General features: G+C 39.0%; 1 protein-coding gene across 1 annotated transcript in view; it reads right to left on the bottom strand.

Moving 5' to 3' along the window:
- Nucleotides 1–10998, bottom strand: part of Fem-1 (protein fem-1 homolog B) — a 39832-nt gene extending 28834 nt beyond the window's left edge. The window contains exons 1-2 of the mRNA XM_071685873.1: nt 10790–10998; nt 1574–1745 (exon numbers count right to left, since the gene is read on the bottom strand). Coding sequence (XP_071541974.1) covers nt 1574–1745; nt 10790–10915 — 298 coding nt within the window. The 5' untranslated portion in view covers nt 10916–10998. The remainder of the gene's footprint in view (nt 1–1573; nt 1746–10789) is intronic.
- Between the last annotated feature and the right edge of the window lie 10070 nt (nt 10999–21068).

Here is a 21068-nt window from a genome sequence, read left to right as displayed (position 1 = left end):
CATAAACAAATTAAACTATCATAGGAACATCACATACCCCTGCCGCAGATTGACATTCACTGGGAACCAATCACTCTCCTCTATTCCTACTTGTACACATGCCTTACATCCTTGGTAAAAACTTTTCACTGTTTCTAGCGACTTACCTCCCACATCATATACTCTTAAAACATTCCACAAAGCATCTCAATCAACCCTGTCATATGCCTTCTCCAGATTTATAAATGCTACATACAAATCCATCTAATTTTCTAGGTATTTCTCACATATATTCTTCAAAGCAAACTCCTGATCAACAAATCCTCTACCACTTATGAAACCACACTGTTCTTCCCCAGTCTGATGCTCTGTACATGCCTTCACCCTCTCAATCCATACCCTCCCATACAATTTCCCAGGAATACTCAACAGACGTATGCCTCTGTAGGGATAAGGGAGAAAGTATACTTCCCACATATTACCTGCATGTCGTAGAAGGCAAATAAAAAGGGAGGGAGCAGGGGGCTGGAAATTCTCCCCTCCCGTTTTTAATTTTGCAAAAGAAGGAACAAAGAAGGGGGCCAAGTGTATTGAAATGGTTTGCTCACATGGAGAGAATGAGTGAGGAAAGATTGACAAAGAGGATATATGCATCAGAGGTGGAGGGAACAAGGGGAAGTGGGAGACCAAATTGGAGGTGAAAAGATGGAATGAAAAAGATATTGAGTGATTAGGGCCTGAACATACAGGAGGGTGAAAGGCGCTCAAGAAATGGAGTGAATTGGAAAGATGTGGTATACTGGGGCAACGTGCTGCCAATGGATTGAACCAGGGCATGTGAAGCATCTGGGGCAAACCATGGAAAGTTTTATGGGGCCTGGATGTGGAAAGAGAGCTGTGGTTTTGGTGCATTACATATGACAGCTAGAGACAGTGTGAATGAATGTGGCCTTTGTTGTCTTTCCAAGCGCTATCTCGCGTGCGTGCGGGGGGGAAGGGGGTGCTGTTTCATGTGTGGCAGGGTGGTGAAGCAAAGTATGATAAATGAATAAATCATTATTATTATCATTATTATACTTTGTCGCTGTCTCCAGTGTTAGTGAGGTAGGGCAAAGAAACAGATGAAAGAATGGCCCTACCCACCCACATACACATGTATATACATACACATCCACACACGCACATATACATACCTATACATTTCAACATATACATATATATAAATACACAGACATATACATATATACACACATATATATACATATATATACACATAGATAGATGGGAGCAGGGGGCTGGAAACCCTCCTCTTTCGTTTTTGATTTTCCAAAAGAAGAAACAGTGAAGGGGGCCAAGTGATGATATTCCCTTAAAGTCACAGTCCTCTGTTCTTAACGCCATCTCGGGAAATGACAAATAGTTTGAAATAAAAAAAAAAGGAGAGAGAGAGAGAGAGAGAGAGAGAGAGAGAGAGAGAGAGAGACTATTTACACAAAAATATCAATACTTGGAGCTCATTTTTACTAATTCTTACATGAAACTTTCTGCAATAAAGGATATCTCATTAAGAAGCTTCATAAACTGGACTACTTACCCGCTGCACACCACAAAGGACTGGCACCTTCAATAACATATCCATCAAACTTAACTGTTCCCTCTTGCTCAAGGTCTGGGTTAAACTTTAAGAGTGTACGGACAGCCTTTTCATGACCATTACGTGCAGATATGATAAGGGGGGTGCACTTCTGGCCATCTTCTTCCACAACCTGTTATATGGAGTATTTGGTTACTAAGTTCATTAAAAAATAATTATACATAATTCAGCAGTACAACAGTTCTTAATAAAAAAGTCTTAATTTTCTAACATGAAACCAGGTATGAATTCAAGGTGATTTATATAAGATCTTATAAGGAAAAAAAAAAAATTGTAATCCAAAATATGTTTCTAAAATCTGTCAAGTTACTATCTGTCACTGTCTCTTGAGAAGATCCAACTTGCTCAAAAATAACCTCCATATATATCACTGTTATGGATGTAAACTCTGTAATACTGAATGTATTAGTTAAAATCTTTAAGCTGCTGAAGAACTTGCAAGTGCTGAAGGGCTGAAGCTGTCAATGCTTTTTTGCTAAATGTCTGAGGGCATCAAAATATCAAAAAATATTACTGTATATCTGATCTGCTATCTGGTAAACAAAAACCTGGCAGTTCAACAATTCTTGAACTCAAAATACATTCGTCTTACACCAACTTTCTTTCAAATAATGTCAATGCCAACTACAAAATCTACCACATGGAGAGTAAACTAAAACTCTGTGTAGCAAAAGCAACTTTCAATAACAAAATAATGTACAAGAAACACCATTCATTTTTATATGTATAACAAGGAAATTCAAAACATTTTGATTTACAAGACGTTAAGTAATTGAAAAAGCCTTCACCACTGGGTATGGACGAAAGAAAGATTACTATTCACAAATGAGGAGATGAAGAAGAGTGGTAAACATATGGTAAGCATAGTAGAGATGATAGAGGGGTCACATTAGAATAGATACTTTGGTAAAGGGTGACATGGTATACAAATGCTTTCATGCAATATGTGTGAAAGGATGGAAGGCATAGTAAATTATCAAAGAAAAAAAAGACTGGAGGAATGAAGTAATTACACTAACGTATAAAGAAAAAGTTGCACAGATCCAATGTAATAACCATGGTTTTCCTTTTGAAATAAAGCTGTTTGAAAACTGACCTATGTGTGTGAAGCCCTGCTAGAGAGGTCCATTGCTATGCTTCCTCAGAAAAATCCTTATGAGTCTGAAGATGCAAATGGTACCTTCTAGAGCTCAATTTCATACACCTGAGAGCATGTAAAAACTACATAGGGAGAACATTTTAAGTTTTGTCTTCTTCTATAATTTTAATTTCAAGCTGCCAATGAAAGACAAGGTGATGAGCATTACAATTGCTTGTCACCAGCTGAAAAGGAAGAAAACCCTGAATAACTATTAAGGCATAAACTTTTTCAGTATACAGTAGCTGTGAAAGAAAAGTCAGAGAATAGCGACAAAATGTGCTATGAAAGACTAATAAGGATGATTTCTGGAAGGGTATGATTGAGTGAATCAGAATTTCAGCTTAAGAATATTCATAGAAAATGGAATAAGTGATGGGAATGCATGCAATAATCATTGCTCTAAGTACTGGGAATCACAACCAGGTGCCATCCAAAGAGTCTCTTCTAAGCCAGACGTCTGCTATTTACAAATCTCCCATTAATGAGTACTTTCAGTATTTCACCCTTCATTTTAATAATCATTCAATGCATATCAGAACATAAGATTATGGAGAAGAATGAAATTTCAATGAAGGAAAAACACTATGAACACGTGAGAAAAAAAAATAAAGCAAAAAGATTGAAAATATAACAAGAAGCAGTAAGTGGACTGTAGGCTAATAAGCGGATCTGTCCAATACCCGATGATTGCAGTTAGGCTCATCAATGAAACCTACTTGTATGAAGAAAAACACAGGAAGTTGTATCTTATACTAATCTGGGAGAGTGATACGACTATTCTTGGAAACAACTGCTGATCTATATGCCTCTAAACAGAGTATAATTGTTATCCTTCATATTCAACCAAGGATACCAAAACCTAAATTAAGTTAGGTATCACTTGTATTCCTTCAACTGAGCTTGTGGTAGATTACTGTTCTAGGCCACATATATCAAACTTATGAAAGAAAAATCTACCCCAAGGTAGGTCAGATTGTTTAAAACATGATCATTAGTCTATTCTCACAGTTTCCTTAATTTCTAAGCCCTGTTCTTCTTTGTTAAGTTTTAAAATTCCACATAACTATCAGCTACCACTAAAGACAATCATTCCACAACTTAGCAACAACCTTAAACTAATTTGCTACCTGTAAGTACCATGAACATTATGGATCACCCACTTGGAAATATTCACAAACTAACTAAACAGATATCAACAAAAGATATATAAAATAGGTTATGAAATCAATCAGAAAGTCTGCCTGATCAGAAGAGCAACAGAGAAACTTATAGGACATAGGTAAAAACAAGCAACCTAATCAAATGTAAGATATACATAAGGTAAGTTATGATTAAGTAAACCTGTACTGCAACTGGGTGAAGCCTAACAAATCTCTAATATAACACTTTCAGTGTTACATAAGTGACGTCATTACTAAAACTGTACCACAAATTACAGTGTTTGGAGATTTTGAATGGTATTTGGGATACGATACAAAAGGTAATTCCCAAAGGAAAACCATTGTTATCCAATGCTTTGCTTGGTATACTCATAGTAAAGCAGGTAAGACACACATGATAGTCTTGGGAAGGGGTAATTATTGCTCACTATATAAGAACTGCTCAGGAAAACAAATATACCAGATGTTACACTAACATGAAATACCTCATAAAACCGAAAAAAAGTTGATTACAGGAAATGACCTAAATAAATTTTTCACATTCTTTAAACAAGATGGATTCATTTTCATTGACTAAGAATTAAAGAACCTATGAAATGATGACATGAGGAACATACTCCATCGGAGCACCAGAGCCAAGTTCTGCTGCCTCATTAATGTGAATCCAGTCCTGTCTTAGGTATGCACATCCTTCTTGCATACCACTTCCCACCTTAGCAAGGTAGTATGAGGATTCCGATAGCTTCCATGACACATTCATATCTTAAGTATTGCACACAAAATTCTGTGGTTCTTTCTATCAATACTTTCTGTGGCATCAGAGGGCATAAGCAAACTTCACCTGCTTGTACTTACACCATGAGAGAAAGTCACTTTTGGTTAGGTTGTATCATAAAAGTACATTCCTGTTGAGGAATTTCTCTCTCTACTAGGGTCCATCCTTCCCTGTTACTGATTACAGCAAAGCCTTGAAGCTGTTATATAATAACAATAATAATAATAATAATAATAATAATAATAATTTATTTATTTATTCATTTTGCTTCGCCGCTGTCTCCTGCGTTAGCGAGGTAGCGCAAGAAAACAGACGAAAGAATGGCCCAACCCACCCACATACGCATGTATATACATACACGTCCACACACGCAAATATACATACCTATACATCTCAATGTACACATATATATACACACACAGACATATGTATATATACACATGAACATAATTCATACTGTCTGCCTTTATTTATTCCCATCGCCACCTTGCCACACATGGAATAACATCCCCCTCCCCCATCATGTGTGCGAGGTAGCGCTAGGAAAAGACAACAAAGGCCACTTTCGTTCACACTCAGTCTCTAGCTGTCATGTAATAATGCACCGAAACCACAGCTCCCTTTCCACATCCAGGCCCCACAGAACTTTCCATGGTTTACCCAAGACGCTTCACATGTCCTGGTTCAATCCATTGACAGCACGTCGACCCCAGTATACCACAGCGTTCCAATTCACTCTATTCCTTGCCCGCCTTTCACCCTCCTGCATGTTCAGGCGCCGATCACACAAAATCTTTTTCACTCCATCTTTACACCTCCAATTTGGTCTTCCACTTCTCCTTGTTCCCTCCACCTCCGACACATATATCCTCTTGGTCAATCTTTCCTCACTCATCCTCTCCATGTAACCAAACCATTTCAAAACACCCTCTTCTGCTCTCTCAACCACACTCTTCTTATTTCCACACATCTCTCTTACCCTTACATTACTTGCTTGATCAAACCACCTCACACCACATATTGTCCTCAAACATCTCATTTCCAGCACATCCACCCTCCTGCGCACAACTCTATCCATAGCCCACGCCTCGCAGCCATACAACATTGTTGGAACCACTATTCCTTCAAACATACCCATTTTTGCTTTCCGAGATAATGTTCTTGACTTTCAAACATTCTTCAAGGCTCCCAGAATTTTCGCCCCCTCCCCCTCCCTATGATTTATTTCTGCTTCCATGGTTCCATCCGCTGCCAGATCCACTCCCAGATATCTAAAACACTTTACTTCCTCCAGTTTTTCTCCATTCAAACTTACCTCCCAACTGACTTTACAACAGTAAAACTGCTAATACTTCTACTACTAACAATAATCACAACAATAATAATAATAATAATAATAATAATAATTAAAATAATAATAATAATAATAATAATAATAATAATAATAATAATGATAATAATAACAATGATATTTTGCGTGTGTGGACGTATGTATATACATGTGTATGGGGGTGGGTTGGGCCATTTCTTTCATCTGTTTCCTAGCGCTACCTCGCAAACGCGGGAGACAGCGGCAAAAAAAAAAAAAAAAAATAATAATAACAATAATGGGGTAAACCATGGAAAGCTGTGTAGGTATGTATATTTGCGTGTGTGGACGTATGTATATACATGTGTATTGGGGAGGGTTGGACCATTTCTTTCATCTGTTTCCTTGCGCTACCTCGCAAACGCGGGAGACAGCGACAAAGCAAAAAAAAAAAAAAAAAAAAAAATATATATATATATATATATATAATAATAATAATAATAATAATAATAATAATAATAATTCTTAGTACATTCCACAGACCATCTCTATCAACTCTATCATATGCCTTCTCCAGATCCATAAATGCTACATACAAATCCATTTGCTTTTCTAAGTATTTCTCACATACATTCTTCAAAGCAAACACCTGATCCACACATCCTCTACCACTTCTGAAACCACACTGCTCTTCCCCAATCTGATGCTCTGTACATGCCTTCACCCTCTCAATCAATACCCTCCCATATAATTTACCAGGAATACTCAACAAACTTATACCTCTGTAATTTGCCTTTATACAATGGCACTATGCAAGCATTCCACCAATCCTCAGGCACCTCACCATGAATCATACATACATTAAATAACCTTACCAACCAGTCAACAATACAGTCACCCCTTTTTTAATAAATTCCACTGCAATACCAGTGTGGGAGGCAAGTTGTTAGAAGCAGTGAAAAGTTTTTATCGAGGATGTAAGGCATGTGTACATGTAGGAAGAGAGGAAAGTGATTGGTTCTCGGTGAATGTAGGTTTGCGGCAGGGGTGTGTGATGTCTCCATGGTTGTCTAATTTGTCTATGGATGGGGTTGTTAGGGAGGTGAATGCAAGAGTTTTGGAAAGGGGGGCAAGTATGCAGTCTGTTGGGGATGAGAGAGCTTGGGAAGTGAGTCAGTTGTTGTTCGCTGATGATACAGCGCTGGTGGCTGATTCATGTGAGAAACTGCAGAAGCTGGTGACTGAGTTTGGTAAAGTGTGTGAGAAGAAAGTTAAGAGTAAATGTGAATAAGAGCAAGGTTATTAGGTACAGTAGGGTTGAGGGGCAAGTCAATTGGGTGGTAAGTTTGAATGGAGAAAAACTGGAGGAAGTAAAGTGTTTTAGATATCTGGGAGTGGATCTGGCAGCGGATGGAACCATGGAAGTGGAAGTGAATCATAGGGTGGGGGAGGGGGCGAAAATCCTGGGTGCCTTGAAGAATGTGTGGAAGTCGAGAACATTATCTCAGAAAGCAAAAATGGCTATGTTTGAAGGAATAGTGGTTCCAACAAAGTTGTATGGTTGCGAGGAGTGGGCTATGGATAGAGTTGTGCGCAGGAGGGTGGATATGCTGGAAATGAGATGTTTGAGGACAATACGTGGTGTGAGGTGGTTTGATCGAGTAAGTAATGTAAGGGTAAGAGAGATGTGTGGAAATAAGAAGAGTGTGGTTGAGAGAGCAGAAGAGGGTGTTTTGAAATGGTTTGGTTACATGGAGAGAATGAGTGAGGAAAGATTGACCAAGAGGATATATGTGTCAGAGGTGGAGGGAACGAGGAGAAGTGGGAGACCAAATTGGAGGTGTAAAGATGGAGTGAAAAAGATTTTGAGTGATCGGGGCCTGAACATGCAGGAGGGTGAAGGGCGGGTAAGGAATAGAGTGAATTGCATCGATGTGGTATACCGGGATCGACGTGCTGTCAGTGGATTGAACCAGGGCATGTGAAGCATCTGGGGTAAACCATGGAAAGTTCTGTGGGGCATGGATGTGGAAAGGGAGCTGTGGTTTCAGGCATTATTGCATGACAGTTAGAGACTTAGTGTGAACGAATGGGGCCTTTGTTGTCTTTTCCTAGCGCTACTTCGCACACATGAGGGGGGAGGGGGATGTTATTCCATGTGTGGCGAGGTGGCGATGGGAATGAATAAAGGCAGACAGTGTGAATTGTGTGCATGTGTATATATACATATGTCTGTGTGTGTATATATATGTGTACACTGAGATGTATGGGTATATATATTTGCGTGTGGGGACGTGTATGTATATACATGTGTATGGGGGTGGGTTGGGCCATTTCTTTCATCTGTTTCCTTGCACTACCTCGCAAACGCGGGAGACAGCGACAAAGCAAAATAAATAAAATATATAAATAATAATAATAATAATAATAATAATAATAATAATAATAATAATAATAATAATAATAATATCCCTGGGGATAGGGGAGAAAGAATACTTCCCACGTATTCCCTGCGTGTCGTAGAAGGCGACTAAAAGGGGAGGGAGCGGGGGGCTGGAAATCCTCCCCTCTCATTTTTTTTTATTTTCCAAAAGAAGGAACAGAGAACGAGGCCAGGTGAGGATATTCCTCAGAGGCCCAGTCCTCTGTTCTTAACGCTACCTTGCTAACGCGGGAAATGGCGAATAGTATGAAAGAAAGAATAATAATAATAGTAAAAGGGCAGCCTAAAGTCCTACCATTTGGACATCTTGCTGCTTAACAACCAACAACAGAAGGATATATCAGCTCAGTCGGTGTGCAGACAATGACTACCATCACCATAACAGCGTAAAACATTATACGGTCAACTTGATAAAAATAATTACCACAACTATTACAAGTTCCTTCTTCATAATCTCAGTCATTTACATTTGAATTTTTGATTGCTATAGTTAAAAGTTGGGTAAATGTGTTGGAAATGAAATGTTTGAGGACAACATGTGGATACAGGAGAGTTGTCTGAATAAGAAATGATATGGTAAGAGAGATGTAATAGTAAGAGGAGTATGAATCAAGAAGATATGCTGATATGGTCTGAACACATGACTAAGATAGTATCATGTCAAAGGTGAAGTGAAAGAGGTTTTTGTGGTCTAGGGTCTGAACATGCTGGAGGGTGCAAGGCACACAAGGGATAGAGTAATTTACAGGGGTTGATGTGCTGTCAATGGGCTGAACCAAGGCATCTGAAGAAGTTGAAAAGATACCACGGAAAGGTCTATGGGGCCTCACTGGAGATAGAAGGCTCTTGTTTTGGTACAACATACATGAATGCCAGAAAGCAGATATGAGTGAATGAGGCCATCTCTTCGTCTGTTTCTGGCACTACCTCGTTAACACAAGAAATGGTGAACAAGGATGAATAACAAATTCTATTAAAAACCTCAGCTGCTATGTTAGGTCAGGTGAGGTTCCAGAGGTTCTGTTACATTTCTAAAAGTGGTTAATCTAACTCCACATTACATATCCCCACAGTTTCCATAGTACCTAAAGCCTTACCAGTATCACTTTGTTTAGCACCAACATTAAAGAATGAATATAACAGAGTGGGTATTTGCACCTCACTGATCAAAAAAGTAGGTTGGTTGACACTTCAGCCATTAATGACAGTTTCTCCCCCAATGTTTACCAACACTTCATCCCCTACTGAGAGCTCATCCCCTACCTGATATAAGGTTAGACTAAGTTTGGTTTCATTTGATTTCGTTTTATTTTGTTAAGCTGTCAGGTTAGGTGAGATTTAATCTTGTCTGGGTAGGTTAAGTTAGGATTAGTTTGATCCGGTTTTGCTTGATGAAATTAAATTTGGCTTGGTTTACAATTAAAATCAGCCAATGGGCAATGCATGTGATTTTGGCACCACATCTTGGTTAAAGTTGTGGCATACACAATAATCTAATTCTTCAGCCAGTGCTACAGGCTGAATGCAGCTGCATTATGATACTATAATGTACAGAAAAATAAGTACTGGACAAATGCAGAACTTGATTAGCTTTCTGACCTGTGAGGCGATTATACCTTGGATGATATTTATGTCACCCAACTGTTGAAGGGCAAATAAACACTGCCCCATCATGGGATCACCTGAAGATTTATCCCCCTTACTTTTCCAGGTAATGCTAGCTGGATTAGGGCACAAACCTAACCTAACGCTGGGTGACAACTCTTCAGGTAATCCATGTTATGCTCAACTCTACACCTTTAATTCACTTCTCTACACATCATCCAAATAGTTTTAATTCATAGCTAACTGGTAATTTAATGAATCCTACCTTTGCTCATCACAACAGATATTTAAGGGAATTTCGATAAGTGGAAAAGTTTTCTTCTTTTCTTTCATACTTTCATAGTCTTCGCAATTTCCCGCGTTATATCCAGTAATGTACACCCACAAAGAAAGTATAGAGTTAACTGTAAAATTGCAACTCCAAACTAGTAAATAACAATACATATATGTTTACATGCAATTTCAGGGAAAGGTTTTACCACGGTATGGTCATTCTGGCAGATTTTAAACAATTACAACAGTACTGTTGGTGAGTCTTGTTATGCATACTAAAACATCAGTGAACTACTGATATACTCTGATGGCAAACAGTAAAACTGCAAATTACGTTGACCACTGTTTGAAGCATGATATTTGTACACCCTCAATTCTTAATTAAACGAGAAAAAGACAATTAGCAAAATTACAAATCATGGGTTACTCTGTTCATCACAGGTAACTCACCTGCCCCAAGAGATCCTCACACTCCTGTTGTGGTTTCACAGATAAATGAGCATAAAGAGATAAAGAAAGACCCAATTTTGCTGCATGGTACACTTTTTTCTTCATAGAATCCATTCCCGAGGTCATTGCGCATTGTAGCCAGTTACTCTCTCGAATGGGGTCAGTGTCGACCTTCCGCTCAGCTGAAAAACCAAAACAATCACACTATAAGGAAGTGAAACTCCAGGGAACATGTGAGCATCGACAACACCAAGTAACTCGCCACCAAAATAAGAAACATAAATACAGTCCGAGTTTCTGCTGAAAATGCTTTATATCTAATTAAAGTTGTGTATTAACTGCCCTCATGAACACATAGATTTAATTACTACGTGTGTATGACGGGGAGAGTTTGTCATTCATTTTGGCCACTGCAGATATTGCCCCTACATTACTAGAAGTCATTACATCGCGCTGCATATAAACGGTGTATGGTTGAATACTGGTCATGCCGGCACTTTGTAATTTTCTGAGTATTCTGTAATACTGATTAATTGTGTCTGTAATATTCTAAAGCATTTACGAAGTATATAAGATAGAAAAGTTAGTTGGTGATTACATCTGCTTGGAGACAAAAAAAAAAAAAAAGGAAGTCAACTAAAGTGCTGGGATACTAGAAAGAAATGCACATACTCTTTGAACATCTTCACAAACTTTTATTTAATCAAAATTCGAATGAACAGAGTAAACATCTTTAATGCCAAAAGCTTTCTTCAAAAAATGGAAAAGATGATGCATACTTTTGCAACTACGACCCACGTCAGATACCATACCAATTTTACTATCCAGTTACTCGAAGTGTCAACTGTAGCATTAATTTTGAATGTACATTATGTTTTTCTTATGTAAAATTAATCATTCATGATTCAGTTCAACAGGCTCCCAATTTTCAGAGGCACAGCTCTTTGTATAAGGTGTTATTTGGTTTCCATGTCAATTTTACCATTATGGTGATATTGAACAGTAAGATCAACGACTCATCAAAGGATATGGAAATGAAGAAGACAGATTTAAAAGGCATTAAACCGAAATAAGTTAAGTCTAACCCCATTGGAAAATTATATCACCGCCTTTTTCGCTTCATCATTTGATATCACACCAATAATCTTTAACCATTGGCTGGCGGATCCCCAAAGGCAGACCAAAGTACAATAAAATTGTCATCATCCAGTACATTTTCCAAATCGTATTTAAAGAAATGTTCTCAACACTGGGTTCATTATTATGTATGCTTGACGAATGCTACATGGGCAAGTTACCACCAAATAGTCAATCATACAATTTGATTTAATTTCATATATCCATTAATTCAGCTATGTAGGGTATATGGTTGAATTTTACCAGTTTCTCTAGCTTGATTGGAACAAGTTATATGAATTCCGTAAGGATATTTGCCTTACACACCGCTCGAAACCCATCATCTCGTAACGTTCGTACAAAATGTCACAGTTCTCCCCCATCACTCCCGATATTATTACACTCGTTCCTTACTCCCGTAATCTCCTATCTTATCTTTTTGGCTACAACTTAAGGTTACACGACCGTTATTGAAACACGTACTTAAAGCGAGTTACATGAATATAGGACTGAATTATCAGTCACCAATGTCTAAGCGAATTTCAGTACAACCTGGTCGACTCAACAGAATGCACTAGCACACCTCGCTTTTATTTCATTTAAACCTGCATGTCGATACCCGTTTCATTTCCAAAAATTTCCTCCCCAATTTCGTTTCAAAAACTGTCTTCAGCCATTCTTTCGCATCTGGTACAGAACACCAACTAGTCGACTCCAGCAGAATATGATGAACTCTGCCCTAACAGACTATAACCTTTTAGTACAACCATAAAAGCTCAACTCCCCAACCTGACTCACTTTTGCTCCCTCTGTAATTCAACCTCTCCTCCCCTCAAGCTCCAAATTTTAAAAGCTATTTGGTGCCTTTTCCTTTCACCTTCGATTCTCGTTCTAATCAATTTATATTTACCTCTTAAAAGGTCTCTCAACTGTGCACTAAGCTTATTACCGCAGGTAGCAACCTTAGTCCTACAGGTAGGTGTCTTAGTTACCTTTAATCCTTGCTCTTCTTTCAACAAAGCCAAGCTCCTCACTTCTATTGTATGTATGCATTAGAACAGATCTTAGTGATACTGATGGTATTCTTAAAATGCCTTTTGCCTTCCTTCTGTTCAATATAGATTCGAGTTCTTGGACTTTGATTTCGCTTGTAATACCCCCTGTGTGAGGAATCTAGGACTGGATTGATAAAATGTGGGCTTATAAGCCAAGCACTGGATTGCATTGCATTAAGAAATTTAGATTTATAAACCAAGAACTGGAGCATCTAAGGCTTTTCAGGAATCAGTGCAAGGGATTTAGGGGTCAGTTTCAAACAAATTCTTCCAGCATTGAATGAAAATATAGTCTAGATTCGTTTAAACTTTTAAAACTAAAAGAATGAGATATTGCCACTAACCCTAAGTTTGACCCCCACCACCTCGAATATGCAGAGCAGATCTGGCTCCCCAACTTCAACAGATATTCTATAAACAGCAGCAGTGCAACTAGATCGATTCCTTCCTTGGGTAACAAACCACACAAGGACAGATTACATTAATTAAATTTGTTCTAAACAAATCTGTGGCAAATCAGTTTTAAGATACTTAAAAGGATTTAACATCTTTGATAATAAAAATATCTCTTCAGTCGTGCCAGCACTACAGAGGAATTGTAAAACTGAGATCACAATTTGAAGTTCAAAATATCCGTCAACATTGTTGTCGTGTGTACGGAGCCTTACATGTTGAATGCTGCTGTTCTGTTACAAAGTATTATCTTCCCAACCATTCTCAAATTGTCTACGTCTCTTTGCATTCAAGGGTTGACCAAAAGAATGTGCCTGGCTGATGCTTCCCAATCTGCTGACTGGCCACAATTGGATCACCCAATATGTTGAATCCGAAAATAGCCAAGCTGTGGAATTTCTCTTTCCCACTTTTTACCATTGATGTTGGGCCTACAAACACCTGCAGGACCTTATCTAAAAATTTCTTTAGTTCTGTCTCACCTAACACAGCCTTTTGATAGCAGCATGTTTTGCCTATATCATGTCAATCACAATCACTTTGTATTGTCATTTAACAAGATCGTGCTATAAAATGAGGTAATTATATAATTGAAATATATAATTTAAGGTTTCAACAATATACTTATTTATTTATTTTGCTTTGTCGCTGTCTCCCGCGTTTGCGAGGTAGCGCAAGGAAACAGACGAAAGAAATGGCCCAACCCATCCCCATACACATGTATATACATACACGTCCACACACGCAAATATACTTACCTATACATCTCAATTGTACACATATATACACACACAGACACATACATATATACCCATGCACTCAATTCACACTGTCTGCCTTTATTCATTCCCATCGCCACCTCGCCACACATGGAATACCATCCCCCTCCCCCCTCATGTGTGCAAGGTAGCACTAGGAAAAGACAACAAAGGCCCCATTCGTTCACACTCAGTCTCTAGCTGTCATGCAATAATGCCCGAAACCACAGCTCCCTTTCCACATCCAGGCCCCACACAACTTTCCATGGTTTACCCCAGACGCTTCACATGCCCTGATTCAATCCACTGACAGCACGTCAACCCCGGTATACCACATCGATCCAATTCACTCTATTACTTGCCCGCCTTTCACCCTCCTGCATGTTCAGGCCCCGATCACTCAAAATCTTTTTCACTCCATCTTTCCACCTCCAATTTGGTCTTCCACTTCCTCGTTCCCTCCCTTCACCTCTGACACATATATCGTCTTAGTCAATCTTTCCTCACTCATTCTCTCCATGTGACCAAACCATTTCAAAACACCCTCTTCTGCTCTCTCAACCACACTCTTTATTTCCACACATCTCTCTTACCCTTACATTACTTACTCGATCAAACCACCTCACACCACATATTGTCCTCAAACATCTCATTTCCAGCACATCCATCCTCCTGCGCACAACTCTATCCATAGCCCACGCTCGCAACCATACAACATTGTTGGAACCACTATTCCTTCAAACATAGCCATTTTTGCTTTCCGAGATAATGTTCTCGACTTCCAAACATTCTTCAAGGCTCCCAGAATTTTCGCCCCCTCCCCCACCCCATGATTCACTTCCACTTCCATGGTTCCATCCGCTGCCAGATATCTAAAACACTTTACTTCCTCCAGTTTTTCTCCATTCAAACTTACCTCCCAATTGACTTGACCCTCAACCCTACTGTACCTAATAACCTTGCTCTTATTCACATTTACTCTTAACTTTCTTCTTTCACACACTTCATCAAACTCAGTCACCAGCTTCTGCAGTTTCTCACATGAATCAGCCACCAGCGCTGTATCATCAGCGAACAACAACTGACTCACTTCCCAAGCTCTCTCATCCACAACAGACTGCATACTTGTCCCTCTTTCCAAAACTCTTGCATTCACCTCCCTAACAACCCCATCCATAAACAAATTAAACAACCATGGAGACATCACACACCCCTGCCGCAAACCTACATTCACTGAGAACCAATCACTTTCCTCTCTTCCTACACGTACACATGCCTTACATCCTCTATAAAAACTTTTCACTGCTTCTAACAACTTGCCTCCCACACCATATATTCTTAATACCTTCCACAGAGCATCTCTATCAACTCTATCATATGCCTTCTCCAGATCCATAAATGCTACATACAAATCCATTTGCTTTTCTAAGTATTTCTCACATACATTCCTCAAAGCAAACACCTGATCCACACATCCTCTACCACTTCTGAAACCACACTGCTCTTCCCCAATAGGGGGGGGGTGGGGTTGTCTCATGGTTGTCTAATTTGTTATGGGGGGGGTTGTTGGGAGGTGAACAAGAGTTTTGGAAAGGGGGGCAAGTTGCGCTGTTGGGGATGAGAGAGTTGGGAAGGGTCAGTTGTTTTTCGCTGATATACGCGCTGGTGGCTGTTCATGTGGAAACTGCAGAAGCTGGTGACTGAGTTTTTTTTAAAGTGTGTGAGAAGAAAGTTAAGAGTAAATGTGAATAAGAGCAAGGTTATTGGGAAGTAGGGTTGGGGGGAAAGTCAAGGGGGTGGAAAGTTTGAATGGAGAAAAACTGGGGGAAGTAAAGTGTTTTAGATATCGGGGAGTGGATTGGAAGGGGGATGGAACCAAAAAGTGGAAGTGAATCATAGGGTGGGGGAGGGGGGCGAAAAATCCTGGGTCCCTTTGAAGAATGTGTGGAAGTCGAGAACATTATTCAGAAAGCAAAAATGGCTTGTTTAAAGGGAAATTAGTGGTTCCCAAAAAAGTTGTATGGTTGCGAGGAGTGGGCTAATGGATAGAGTTGTGCGCAGGAGGGTGGATATGCTGGAAATGAGATGTTTGAGGACAATACGTGGTGTGAGGTGGTTTGATCGAGTAAGTAATGTAAGGGTAAAGAGAGATGTGTGGAAATAAGAAGAGTGTGGTTGGGAGAGCAGAAGAGGGTGTTTTGAAATGGTTGGTTACATGGAGAGAATGAGTGGGAAAGATTGACCAGAGGATATATGTGTCAGAGGTGGAGGGAACGAGGAGAAGTGGGAGACCAAATTGGAGGTGTAAAGATGGAGTGAAAAAGATTTTGAGTGATCGGGGCCTGAACATGCAGGAGGGTGAAGGGCGGGGAAGGAATAGAGTGAATTGCATCGATTGTGGAATACGGGCGACGTGCGTCAGTGGATTGAACCAGGGCATGTGAAGCATCTGGGGTAAACCATGGAAAGTTCTGTGGGGGATGGATGTGGAAAGGGAGCTGTGGTTTCAGGCATTATTGCATGACAGTTAGAGACTTAGTGTGAACGAATGGGGCCTTTGTTGTCTTTTTCCTAGCGCTACCCTTTGCACACATGAGGGGGGAGGGGGATGTTATTCCATGTGTGGCGAGGTGGCGATGGAATGAATAAAGGCAAAACAGTGTGAATTGTGTGCATGTGTATATATACATATGTCTGTGTGTGTATATATATGTGTACACTGAGATGTATGGGTAATATATTTGCGTGTGGGGACGTGTATGTATATACATGTGTATGGGGGTGGGTTGGGCCATTTCTTTTATCTGTTTTCCTTGCACTACCTCGCAAACGCGGGAGACAGCGACAAAGCAAAATAAATAAAAATATATAATAATAATAATAATAATAATAATAATAATAATAATAATAATAATAATAATAATAATAATATCCCCGGGGATAGGGGAGAAAGAATACTTCCCACGTATTCCCTGCGTGTCGTAGAAGGCGACTAAAAAAGGGGGGGGAGCGGGGGCTGGAAATCCTCCCCTTCATTTTTTTTTATTTTTCCCAAAAAAAGGAACAGAGAACGAGGCCAGGTGAGGATATTCCTCAGAGGCCCAGTCCTCTGTTCTTAACGCTACCTTGCTAACGCGGGAAATGGCGAATAGTATGAAAGAAAGAATAATAATAATAGTAAAAGGGCAGCCTAAAGTCCTACCAATTTGGACATCTTGCTGCTTAACAACCAACAACAGAAGGATATATCAGCTCAGTCGGTGTGCAGACAATGACTACCATCACCATAACAGCGTAAAACATTATACGGTCAACTTGATAAAAATAATTACCACAACTATTACAAGTTCCTTCTTCATAATCTCAGTCATTTACATTTGAATTTTTGATTGCTATAGTTAAAAGTTGGGTAAATGTGTTGGAAATGAAATGTTTGAGGACAACATGTGGATACAGGAGAGTTGTCTGAATAAGAAATGATATGGTAAGAGAGATGTAATAGTAAGAGGAGTATGAATCAAGAAGATATGCTGATATGGTCTGAACACATGACTAAGATAGTATCATGTCAAAGGTGAAGTGAAAGAGGTTTTTGTGGTCTAGGGTCTGAACATGCTGGAGGGTGCAAGGCACACAAGGGATAGAGTAATTTACAGGGGTTGATGTGCTGTCAATGGGCTGAACCAAGGCATCTGAAGAAGTTGAAAAGATACCACGGAAAGGTCTATGGGGCCTCACTGGAGATAGAAGGCTCTTGTTTTGGTACAACATACATGAATGCCAGAAAGCAGATATGAGTGAATGAGGCCATCTCTTCGTCTGTTTCTGGCACTACCTCGTTAACACAAGAAATGGTGAACAAGGATGAATAACAAATTCTATTAAAAACCTCAGCTGCTATGTTAGGTCAGGTGAGGTTCCAGAGGTTCTGTTACATTTCTAAAAGTGGTTAATCTAACTCCACATTACATATCCCCACAGTTTCCATAGTACCTAAAGCCTTACCAGTATCACTTTGTTTAGCACCAACATTAAAGAATGAATATAACAGAGTGGGTATTTGCACCTCACTGATCAAAAAAGTAGGTTGGTTGACACTTCAGCCATTAATGACAGTTTCTCCCCCAATGTTTACCAACACTTCATCCCCTACTGAGAGCTCATCCCCTACCTGATATAAGGTTAGACTAAGTTTGGTTTCATTTGATTTCGTTTTATTTTGTTAAGCTGTCAGGTTAGGTGAGATTTAATCTTGTCTGGGTAGGTTAAGTTAGGATTAGTTTGATCCGGTTTTGCTTGATGAAATTAAATTTGGCTTGGTTTACAATTAAAATCAGCCAATGGGCAATGCATGTGATTTTGGCACCACATCTTGGTTAAAGTTGTGGCATACACAATAATCTAATTCTTCAGCCAGTGCTACAGGCTGAATGCAGCTGCATTATGATACTATAATGTACAGAAAAATAAGTACTGGACAAATGCAGAACTTGATTAGCTTTCTGACCTGTGAGGCGATTATACCTTGGATGATATTTATGTCACCCAACTGTTGAAGGGCAAATAAACACTGCCCCATCATGGGATCACCTGAAGATTTATCCCCCTTACTTTTCCAGGTAATGCTAGCTGGATTAGGGCACAAACCTAACCTAACGCTGGGTGACAACTCTTCAGGTAATCCATGTTATGCTCAACTCTACACCTTTAATTCACTTCTCTACACATCATCCAAATAGTTTTAATTCATAGCTAACTGGTAATTTAATGAATCCTACCTTTGCTCATCACAACAGATATTTAAGGGAATTTCGATAAGTGGAAAAGTTTTCTTCTTTTCTTTCATACTTTCATAGTCTTCGCAATTTCCCGCGTTATATCCAGTAATGTACACCCACAAAGAAAGTATAGAGTTAACTGTAAAATTGCAACTCCAAACTAGTAAATAACAATACATATATGTTTACATGCAATTTCAGGGAAAGGTTTTACCACGGTATGGTCATTCTGGCAGATTTTAAACAATTACAACAGTACTGTTGGTGAGTCTTGTTATGCATACTAAAACATCAGTGAACTACTGATATACTCTGATGGCAAACAGTAAAACTGCAAATTACGTTGACCACTGTTTGAAGCATGATATTTGTACACCCTCAATTCTTAATTAAACGAGAAAAAGACAATTAGCAAAATTACAAATCATGGGTTACTCTGTTCATCACAGGTAACTCACCTGCCCCAAGAGATCCTCACACTCCTGTTGTGGTTTCACAGATAAATGAGCATAAAGAGATAAAGAAAGACCCAATTTTGCTGCATGGTACACTTTTTTCTTCATAGAATCCATTCCCGAGGTCATTGCGCATTGTAGCCAGTTACTCTCTCGAATGGGGTCAGTGTCGACCTTCCGCTCAGCTGAAAAACCAAAACAATCACACTATAAGGAAGTGAAACTCCAGGGAACATGTGAGCATCGACAACACCAAGTAACTCGCCACCAAAATAAGAAACATAAATACAGTCCGAGTTTCTGCTGAAAATGCTTTATATCTAATTAAAGTTGTGTATTAACTGCCCTCATGAACACATAGATTTAATTACTACGTGTGTATGACGGGGAGAGTTTGTCATTCATTTTGGCCACTGCAGATATTGCCCCTACATTACTAGAAGTCATTACATCGCGCTGCATATAAACGGTGTATGGTTGAATACTGGTCATGCCGGCACTTTGTAATTTTCTGAGTATTCTGTAATACTGATTAATTGTGTCTGTAATATTCTAAAGCATTTACGAAGTATATAAGATAGAAAAGTTAGTTGGTGATTACATCTGCTTGGAGACAAAAAAAAAAAAAAAGGAAGTCAACTAAAGTGCTGGGATACTAGAAAGAAATGCACATACTCTTTGAACATCTTCACAAACTTTTATTTAATCAAAATTCGAATGAACAGAGTAAACATCTTTAATGCCAAAAGCTTTCTTCAAAAAATGGAAAAGATGATGCATACTTTTGCAACTACGACCCACGTCAGATACCATACCAATTTTACTATCCAGTTACTCGAAGTGTCAACTGTAGCATTAATTTTGAATGTACATTATGTTTTTCTTATGTAAAATTAATCATTCATGATTCAGTTCAACAGGCTCCCAATTTTCAGAGGCACAGCTCTTTGTATAAGGTGTTATTTGGTTTCCATGTCAATTTTACCATTATGGTGATATTGAACAGTAAGATCAACGACTCATCAAAGGATATGGAAATGAAGAAGACAGATTTAAAAGGCATTAAACCGAAATAAGTTAAGTCTAACCCCATTGGAAAATTATATCACCGCCTTTTTCGCTTCATCATTTGATATCACACCAATAATCTTTAACCATTGGCTGGCGGATCCCCAAAGGCAGACCAAAGTACAATAAAATTGTCATCATCCAGTACATTTTCCAAATCGTATTTAAAGAAATGTTCTCAACACTGGGTTCATTATTATGTATGCTTGACGAATGCTACATGGGCAAGTTACCACCAAATAGTCAATCATACAATTTGATTTAATTTCATATATCCATTAATTCAGCTATGTAGGGTATATGGTTGAATTTTACCAGTTTCTCTAGCTTGATTGGAACAAGTTATATGAATTCCGTAAGGATATTTGCCTTACACACCGCTCGAAACCCATCATCTCGTAACGTTCGTACAAAATGTCACAGTTCTCCCCCATCACTCCCGATATTATTACACTCGTTCCTTACTCCCGTAATCTCCTATCTTATCTTTTTGGCTACAACTTAAGGTTACACGACCGTTATTGAAACACGTACTTAAAGCGAGTTACATGAATATAGGACTGAATTATCAGTCACCAATGTCTAAGCGAATTTCA

Source organism: Panulirus ornatus, chromosome 41 (genome assembly GCF_036320965.1).
Source record: "Panulirus ornatus isolate Po-2019 chromosome 41, ASM3632096v1, whole genome shotgun sequence".
NCBI classification, from domain to species: Eukaryota; Metazoa; Arthropoda; class Malacostraca; order Decapoda; family Palinuridae; genus Panulirus; species Panulirus ornatus.
The sequence above is the reverse complement of the archived record's forward strand: the minus strand, read 5'-3'. Positions and strand labels throughout refer to the sequence as shown.